The 10,299-nt window shown below is 39.0% G+C and overlaps 1 protein-coding gene and 1 gene segment (V, D, J or C); both read left to right on the forward strand.

The window, feature by feature from the left end:
- The first annotated feature begins 544 nt into the window (after positions 1-544).
- On the forward strand, positions 545-5,669 carry LOC141010280 (immunoglobulin kappa light chain-like). Its single transcript, XM_073483156.1, has 6 exons — positions 545-598; positions 2,953-3,003; positions 3,231-3,321; positions 3,572-3,693; positions 4,154-4,274; positions 5,102-5,669. Exons 1-6 carry the CDS (start codon positions 545-547, stop codon positions 5,422-5,424), a joined length of 762 nt encoding a protein of 253 aa, XP_073339257.1. The 3' UTR covers positions 5,425-5,669.
- Positions 5,670-6,506: 837 nt separating this feature from the next.
- On the forward strand, positions 6,507-10,299 carry LOC141010281 (Ig lambda chain C region-like). The segment is given in 3 exon segments: positions 6,507-6,530; positions 8,795-8,912; positions 9,740-10,299. Coding segments are annotated over 3 exon segments (465 nt in total).

The raw sequence follows: 10,299 nt of genomic DNA on the forward strand, positions 1-10,299 counted from the left end.
ACCAAAAATACAAATTTCACCGGAATCCGATGGGGACTGCTGTGTCTCGTTCAGCCAGTATAGGAGCACATTTGGGGGCGATTTCGAGTCAATCGGTCCAAAGACCTGGAAGCTATTGAAAAAATGGGCCACTTTTTTCTTTAAAATATTCACCAAAAATACAAATTTCACCGGAATCCAATAAAAACTGCTGTGTCCTGTTCAGCCAGTATAGGACTTCTTTCCTTCTTTTCCTTCCCTGGGCGCCGTATGGTTTCAGTCTTTTGGACATTGTGTTTCCGCTACAGTATCAATAAATCTCTCTCTTGGTCTTGGGGTCGCGGTCCGGTCAGTTTCAGGCAGCTCGCCTCTCGATTCCGCCCCCCACCCTCACAGAGGGCAGGTACAGTGCAACGAGCCAGCCAGGAACCCAGAAAAAAGACCTCTCCATTATTTAATAGGCTTTGCTATGAAATTATGTTGCTGCGGGCTTATATAATATTTCGAAATAATAGTAGTAATAGCACTGGTAAAAAATAGTAATTATTATTTTCTCCTTCCATGGATGACGGCGCCCTTAGCATTCGCCTCTACAGCCTATGCCAAGGGCTGGCTCTGGGTTCACCCAGGGCATCATGCAAGATAGAACCACTGAGTATAGGAAGACATTTTGGCATTAATTTTGTGTCAGTCGGTCAAATGACCTGGAAGCTATTGAAAAAAAGCAAAACAAACCAGACATAATTTGTGCCAATACCAATATAAAGTATCTGTGATAAGCCAGTATCAGCTGGTAATAATGGCCTACCAATATATCGGTTTTGCTCTAGTTTGTAGATATTGGTCCAATTTTGTATGTTTTTGTGGTATCTATCATCACTATGTATCGAATATTCAGCTTTTTTGTGGGTATTAGGCTTTTATGTATTGACAAGAAGAAGAAGAAGAAGAAGAAGAAGAAGAAGAAGAATGTGCATGTGCATGTTTTGATGGTCGGGGAAACTGGAGTACATGGAGGAATCCCATGCAGGCAAAGGGAGAACATGCAGACTCCACATTAGGCCCTACCACAGCTGGGATTCAAACCCAGGACCTTCTTGCTTTAATATCCAATATTTTCCAAAATCCCTCATGACTAATTGCAGGGGATTCAGATCACCTGTGTGCAGGTGGGGAGACTGACTCTTGATTGGGGAGTGGAAGCAGCTTGGGGCATTTCCCTCCCAGCAAATCATGGTGTGATGACACCCTTTTTGTGAAGGCTTAAGAGAGATGGGAAATGGCACACCGGGGGCTCTCACCCTCAGTCTGAATCTGTCCCTGACCCATTGAGAAGCTCATTCCCCATAGATTGCCTGCCAGAAGCTCAGCATTTGATTGTTATACCCGGAAGAGGCATTTGTTTATTGGTTTATTGTCCAAGTAGTGGACATTGGGCATTCTCCTAGTTTTACATGTTTTTTGTTTATATTTTTATGTAGGTTGGGCTGGCCTGTAAGCAATTGCATGTTTTGTAAAAACAATTCAGTGTTTTTTTTTTTTGTTTTTTTTTTTCTTTTCTGTGCCTAGTGCTAAAGTTGATTAAGTAATCAAAGAGACATCACAAGTAGGAGGCATTTGGCGACTTGTCTCTGTGACTTGTTATCATTTTAAATGTGAAGGGCAAGAAAAAAGTTGCAGTTGCATGGCAGAAAAACTCGTATCCAGTTTTAAAGTTCAAATAAATCCAACCAAAATTTACTTTTCAGTATAACTGAATTGTAGTATGTTTCATGGCCAGTAGATGTCTCTGATCATCTGTCCTCCCTCCTCTTTGTTTAAGGGCAATATCCATGATTGTAACTAATCTGTGGTTCCAACAATCTTTGAAGAAGTGCACTGATTTCAATTTGTTGCATCTAGTGATGGTAATAAAAATATTTGTAGTCCTGACACCACTTCACATGATTGTTTGTTTGTTTGTTTGTTTGTTTGTGTAGGCTGGTGGTGCCAAATGAGCTGAGGGCATCCCAATCTATTAACACCTTTTAAAAAGACTTACATTTTTTATCTTGGCATTCTCATAATTCATTTTATATTAATCTAACCTTCTTCTGTGCTACTCTGGTTTCTATTATTTCCAATGTATTTTTTTTTAAACTATTGTATTTGTTTTTATTTACATTGTATTTTGTATGTTTCATTGTATTAAGCACCTTGTATTGCGATTTTGCATGAAAGGTGATATATAAATTTTAAAAAAAGTTGGAAGTGGGGGACTCAGGAAGACAATATTACAGAATAAACAGTCAAGCCAAACACAAAGAAGCTGAGTGTAAGGTGAGTTGAAACAGGACAGGACAGAACAGAGTGTAAAAACACAAAATATATCAATATGAGTAATCACAAGCAAAAGGAGTAAAAGATAAAAGCAGGCAAAGTCACAGAAAAGGAGAGGGAGAGAAAAAAACAAAAAAATGAATAAAAAATGCAAAAATAAAGATAAATAAAAGAATAAAATCAATAAAGGACAATAAGAACACGACCTTACATCAGAGAATTCAGAACAGGTAGCAAGATTATGAGCAGTAAAAAGAGAAAAGGATGATGAATAGATTGAAAATGACAAAAGCTGGTAAGAAAAAAGATGTCACATGAGAGGAATTAAAAACACAAACTAAAAAAAGAGTGACTTCACATGAAAGCAATTCTTTAAAAGTGGATTTTAAAAAAAGTTACTGATTCTCATAAATGTTCTAATGTGCACAATACAGAAATGCGATTCATTTAAAAAATGTTAAGTTTGCTATCATGTTTACAGTATCTTGACGCTGGCATGAAGACAGTATATACAAAGTTTTATAAAATGTTTTTCATAGCTTCTGTTATTACTGTCTTTGGGATGCTGCTTATCCTGACAATGTTAGTTGAACAAATATTGAAATACATTAGTGTGAATGTGTATTGTGTGATTGGTGAGGTTCCTGTGTTCAGTGGTCTGTGTCAGAGTCTCTTCCTCTTGAGCAGCTGCAGTCGCTTCCTGCTGTAACAGCTCAGTGTCTCTGCAGTCTGACTGAGGGAGGTTTTTGTACGACGACAAATCACTGTGTGAACACCGCAGCACTGCTGATTATATGGAAACTCTGACAGTAATAAACTGCTGCATCTTCAGTCTGAACTCCACTGATGGTCAAAGTAAAGTCAGAGCTGCTTCCACTGCCACTAAACCGAGCTGGTGTTCCTGATTCAAGCGTTTTCGCATATGTTATCAGGAGCTTTGGAGGCTGTCCAGATTTCTGTTGATACCAGAAGATCCAATCATCACCATCACTGTCTCTGTAAATAGCTGGGTTTGTGTTACAGGTGAGAGTGACAGTGGATCCTGGAGTAGATGTCACTACTGGAGGCTGAGTCAGTGTCACCTGACCGCTGCATCCTGCACACAAAAACAAATCATTGATTTATCAGCAGAAATAAATGAGAGAAAAGGCAGCACATCATGTCTGAAATGTTGCTGAGTGAACAAACCTGTGAAACAGCAGCAGGCCAGCGTCCACATGAGGATGGTGATGAGAGTCATGGTGGTTGTGCTTTCTGCTGTGTTGACTGACAGATCTGAGTCCTGCAGTGTTGAACTCACAGGACTATAAACCTTCTCAGTTCACTGGAGGATCAGCTGACCATGCAAAGCCTCCTCTCTATGGAAATGATTTCTCTGCTCTCAGCACACTGAAGGCAACGTGGGACACAAAATCAGGAGAAAAACTGCTTGGATTTACACCATCTATGATCTTAATGGAACAGAGGAAAATATTTATATTAGAAGTGCAGTTGAGGATTTAAGGATGAGTTTGTGTCCACTGTGGTTGGTATGATATGTCTGCTTGTCTGCCTTTCATTTACTGACAAGGTTTAAAGTAGATACATAATATATTTAATTTCTGTTTAATATTAGTTATCAGTAAATGATGATTATTAAAAAAGCATCATGTTCATTTAAGCATGTATAAATTGATATAAAATTGTATAAAAATGACTTTGTTACAAGGAGACTGTGATCATTTCTCTGTCAGGAGTAGAAAAGTCAAGCAAAATGAAAGAAATTATTCGTATTCATTCAATGTTTTCAATCCATAACATTGAAAAATCTTTATAGATTCAAGAAATATAAATATTTTTGTGTTATTATTAAAAGCAGAGAGTGTTTTCAGTGGATAGATGCTTGTTCACAGTGCAGGAGGTTTTTGTACGGCCACTTAATGAGTTTGTATCACTGTGGAGGACTTTTGGTGGAGGAACCAAACTCATCGTTGACTGTAAGTACCAGAGATTTTTATTCCATAAAACATGTAGCAAATATAACTTTTATCAAATTTTGAACAAGATTCTGATCAAGTTTGATGTTTGTATGTTGCTGATAATTATTCTTATTTCATGAAGTTGATCAAAATCTGAGAGGAAACTTGGCAGAAATCATTTTTTTTGTAACCGCATATCATTTAATTTTAAGAGGCAAAAAACAAACAAATCTCTTTTCTAATTTTCTGTTCTTTATGATCACTTTGGATTGCAATTTGCTTTAAAATGTTTAATATTATCCTTACAGTAAAACCTCTATTGCTCGAAACACAACTTCAATAGTTTAATTTTATTGCAATGTTTTTATTCTGAACATTTAAACAGTTTTTACATGTAAAAAGTTGATTTTTAAACACATAGTATTTTATCAGTAAATGCAGCTCATCTTTGTGTTCACGCTTCATTCATTTTACATGTGGTTAAAAGGAAGTGAAAGAGACAGATGACAAAGGTTTGAACTGTGTTCACATGAGTGTTTCAGCTCTGTCAGTTTCAACAGAAGAAAATCATCACAGGGATGAGTTATTCACTGACACACATTATGAAACACACATGAAGATGTCGTCAATAATCATCATCAGTGAACCTTTTTAGTTGCATTTAAACTTGAATCATGTGTCTGATGGTCTGATACTGAGTGATTTATGAGAGCAACAGCAGCACAACTTATTCTGTTTGATCTGATCAAAAATAAGAAGTGATCAGTTTGTCATGTGTCTTTATTACCAAGCCTCCACTCTCATGACTTTGTCTCCCCCTCTCCTCCCCCCTCTATCTCCTCCAGTGGGTGTGGTGCGGCCCACCCTGACCGTCCTCCCCCCCTCCAGAGAGGAGCTGCAGCAGGACAGTGCCACACTGGTGTGTCTGTCCAGCGGGGGCTTCCCCTCCACCTGGAGGCTGGGCTGGAAGGTGGGGGGCAGCAGCAGCTCCTCAGGGGTGTCACACAGCTCGGAGGTCCTGGGGACGGACGGCCACTACAGCTGGAGCAGCACCCTGAGCCTCTCTGCAGACCAGTGGAGGAAGGCGGGCTCAGTGAGCTGTGAGGCCAGTCTGAATGGACAGAGCCCTGTCACTCAAAGCCTGGAGCCTGAGCGCTGCTCAGAGTAGAGCTTCAGCAGCACTTCCCGTCTGGAGATGATGCTGCTGCTTTGATAGAGATCTTGATGAAGCTACAGATCTCCTCTGTTCACATGTTTCTGCAAGTTTCACAGCTCTCTGCTCAGTGTTTCTGTCTGCATGTTGCTGTCTAATACTGATCTTCTGCATATTCTTCTTTATGTTCTTTACTTTTCGAATCCTGCTGAATATCATCAGTTGATCTCAAAGAGAACATTAACTCATCATTTAATAAAACTGTGGATTATAAAGAGTCAGTGTCTTTGTTTTTCTTGTTATATATTCATCATGAAAAATATCTTCTTGATCATCTCAGCATCATAACTGATGTTATATACATGATAGAATAGGAGATGGTTGTAGTTTGTGACATCTGAATATAAAATCTCACATTTTGAACATGAACTGTGGACTCCAGGAAGACTAGCTGGCTACTAAGGTACCAGCTAATGGGGATCCTTAATAAACAATAAACAATAAACTCATTTACGTTAGTATACCTTTTTTTTGACATCAGTGGTTACAATCCAACAATAACTGAATTTTGACAGTTTACTGATGAAAATATTGAATTTACTGAAAAGGATTGAAGTTTAAAACTGTGTATGGAAAAATGTCTGTGAGGTAGTTTCAGTTTTATTCAGAATATTGTGGTTCTGCTTGATGACTCTTGTGTTCACTGGACCAGTTCTCCTCATCACAGTCTCTTCACCAACCCTCTGCACCTGCAGCAGGCCGTTTTCACTTCAGTCAAACCGGAAGAGGTTTTTGTACGGTTCTGAATCACTGTGTGAACACTCCACCCGTGTATGCACCCATACAGAAGTAATCTCGAACATCTTCAGCCTGAACTCCACTGATGGTCAGAGTGAATTCAAGTTCAGATCCGCTGCTGCTGAAATGACTCGGAGCACCAGACTTATGGCTTATTTTGTAAAACAGCAGTTTAGGAGGCTGTCCAGGTTTCTGCAGGTACCAACTGAGATCATCATCAACTCCTCTACTGGCTGTACAGCTCAGAGAGACTGTCTCTCCCACAGCAACAGCCTTTGATGCAGGAGACTGAGTCACAGATGGACTGGCGCCTGAGCCTGGAGGTAAAAGAAAGTTTAAATATACTTCAGAAAACTCTGAGGTATTATTGTATTTCTACAAGCATGGAAATATTAAAACACAGAGTCTAACATATTACAATAACAGTGAAATGGTCATAAAAGAAACTTCGGACTTTTCACCTTGAAGTCCAAACAGCAGCGTGGTCAGCAGAGGAGTCAGTAACATCATCATTATGATTAATCTCACTGTCAGAGACTGCACACACTTGTCTGTCCACTGCACATTCACACCGACAGGTTTGGCGTTGTTTCAAAATTGATCTTTTACAGGACCAGACTCCATTATATTAGTTTATCTCATTTCATTTCAGTCATATGGTGTTGAAATTTTTTCATCCACCATGCAGCAGGATTAATACTATAGTCATCATGTTATAATACATCAGTTTCACTTATATCCATGGAGCTGCTGTGTTTAAAGATTCTCTATGAAACATAATATGCAGCTCAGTGTGAAACTCTTCTTTAATTATTTTATAAGTTGTGGTGGTTGTGTGGTTGATATTTTGCACAATTGATTAATGTCATCATTTAATTCAAAGGAGAAAGTGACTTGGACAAAAACATGAAAAGAACAGTCAGAAAATGAAGGTGAGACATTTTTAAAAATGCACCTGACATGAAAGAAGTATTTTCCTGTAATGTCAGACACATTTTTATAAATTGGGGTTTTTTTGTGTCCTGTGTGACAGTCACTAAATGAATGTTACAGTTTGGGGTGCTGTTTTGTGGTAATACAGTGATGTTGTTTGTGGAAAATGTTGAATATTTCTACATTTTAAATAAAAATGTGTCTGCATTATCTCAGCAGCTACATGTGAGTGTGCTTAATGTATTCAGTTATTAGTGTTAAATTAATAATTCATTAACAAAGAACATGTTGAGATGTAAATGATCAATTGACTTCCTCTTGAACTTGTAATGAAAATAAAAGTGTGTTTAAGTAAAATGTGAAACATGATTCACATTTGTTCCAATTTTTTATCTTTAAAAAATATATTTTAGTGTGTGCTTGGTGAGGTTCCTGTCAGCTCTGTGTTCAGTGGTCTGTGTCAGAGTCTCTTCCTCTTCAGCAGCTGCAGTCGCTTCCTGCTGTAACAGCTCAGTGTCTCTGCAGTCTGACTGAGGGAGGTTTTTGTACGACGACAAATCACTGTGTGAACACAGCAGCACTGCTGATTTCATGGTAACTCTGACAGTAATAAACTGCTGCATCTTCAGTCTGAACTCCACTGATGGTCAAAGTGAAGTCAGAGCTTCTTCCACTGCCACTAAACCGAGCTGGTGTTCCTGATACAAGCGTTTTTGCATATTGTATTAGGAGCTTTGGAGGCTGTCCAGATTTCTGTTGATACCAGAACATAGCATCATCACCATCACTGTATCTGTAAACAGCTGGGTTGCTGTTACAGGTGAGAGTGACAGTGGATCCTGGAGCAGATGTCACTACTGGAGGCTGAGTCACTGTCACCTGACCGCTGCATCCTGCACACAAAAACAAATCATTGATTGATCAGCAGAAATAAATGAGAGAAAAGGCAGCACATCATGTCTGAAATGTTGCTGAGTGAACCAACTTGTGAAACAGCAGCAGGCCAGCGTCCAGATGAGGATGGTGATGAGAGTCATGGTGGTTGTGCTTTCTGCTGTGTTGACTGACAGATCTGAGTCCTGCAGTGTTGAACTCACAGGACTATAAACCTTCTCAGTTCACTGGAGGATCAGCTGACCATGCAAAGCCTCCTCTCTATGGAAATGATTTCTCTGCTGTCAGCGCACTGAAGGCAACATGGGACACAAAATCAGGAGAAATACTGCTTGGATTTACACCATCTATGATCTTAAAGGAACAGGGGAAAATATTTATCTTAGAAGTGCAGTTGAGGATTTAAGGATGAGTTTGTGTCCACTGTGGTTGGTATGATATGTCTGCTTGTCTGCCTTTCATTTACTTACAGGGTTTAAAGTAGATAAAAAGTTATTTCAGTTCTGTTTAATATAAGTTATTAGTAAATCATGATTATTAAAAAAGCATCATGTTCATCTAAGCATGTAAAAATTGATATACAATTGTATAAAAATGACTTTGTTACAAGGAGACTGTAATTATTTCTCTGTCAGGAGTAGAAAAGTCAAGCAAAATGAAAGAAATTATTCGTATTCATTCAATATTTTCAATCCATAACGTTGGAAAATCTCTATAGATTCAAGAAATATAAATATTTTTGTGTTATTTTAAAAAGTAGAGAGTGTTTTCAGTGGATAGATGCTTGTTCACAGTGCAGGAGGTTTTTGTACGGCCACTTAATGAGTTTGTATCACTGTGGAGGACTTTTGGTGGAGGAACCAAACTCATCGTTGACTGTAAGTACCAGAGATTTTTATTTCATAAAACATGTAGCAAATATAACTTTTATCAAATATTGAACAAGATTCTGATCAAGTTTGATGTTTGTATGTTGCTGATAATTATTATTATTTCATGAAGTTGATCAAAATCTGAGAGGAAACTTGGCAGAAATCAATTTTTTTGTAACCGCATATAATTTAATTTTAAGAGGCAAAAAACAAACACATCTCTTTTATAATTGTCTGTTCTTTATGATCAGTTTGGATTGCAATTTGCTTTAAAATGATTAATATTATCCTTACAGTAAAACCTCTATTGCTCGAAACACAACTTCAGTAGTTTGATTTTATTGCAATGTTTTTATTCTGAACATTTAAACAGTTTTTACATGTAAAAAGTTGATTTTTAAACACATAGTATTTTATCAGTAAATGCAGCTTATCTTTGTGTTCACGCTTCATTCATTCTACATGTGGTTAAAAGGAAGTGAAAGAGACAGATGACAAAGGTTTGAACTGTGTTCACATGAGTGTTTCAGCTCTGTCAGTTTCAACAGAAGAAAATCATCACAGGGATGAGTTATTCACTGACACACATTATGAAACACACATGAAGATGTCGTCAATAATCATCATCAGTGAACCTTTTTAGTTGCATTTAAACTTGAATCATGTGTCTGATGGTCTGATACTGAATGATTTGTGAGAGCAACAGCAGCACAACTTATTCTGTTTGATCTGATCAAAAATAAGAAGTGATCAGTTTGTCATGTGTCTTTATTACCAAGCCTTCACTCTCATGACTTTGTCTCCCCCTCTCCTCCCCCCTCTCTCTCCTCCAGTGGGTGTGGTGCGGCCCACCCTGACCGTCCTCCCCCCCTCCAGAAAGGAGCTGGAGCAGGACAGTGCCACACTGGTGTGTCTGTCCAGCGGGGGCTTCCCCTCCACCTGGAGGCTGGGCTGGAAGGTGGGGGGCAGCAGCAGCTCCTCAGGGGTGTCACACAGCTCGGAGGTCCTGGGGACGGACGGCCACTACAGCTGGAGCAGCACCCTGAGCCTCTCTGCAGACCAGTGGAAGAAGGCGGGCTCAGTGAGCTGTGAGGCCAGTCTGAATGGACAGAGCCCTGTCACTCAAAGCCTGGAGCCTGAGCGCTGCTCAGAGTAGAGCTTCAGCAACACTTCCTGTCTGGAGATGATGCTGCTGCTTTGATAGAGATCTTGATGAAGCTACAGATCTCCTCTGTTCACATGTTTCTGCAAGTTTCACAGCTCTCTGCTCAGTGTTTCAGTCTGCATGTTGCTGTCCAATACTGATTTTCTTCATATTCTTCTTTATGTTCTTTACTTTCAACTTCTGCTGAATATCATCAGTTTATCTCAAAGAGAGACTCTGAACATTAAA

The sequence above is a fragment of the Pagrus major genome, chromosome 16, assembly GCF_040436345.1.
Source record: "Pagrus major chromosome 16, Pma_NU_1.0".
NCBI lineage: Eukaryota > Metazoa > Chordata > Actinopteri > Spariformes > Sparidae > Pagrus > Pagrus major.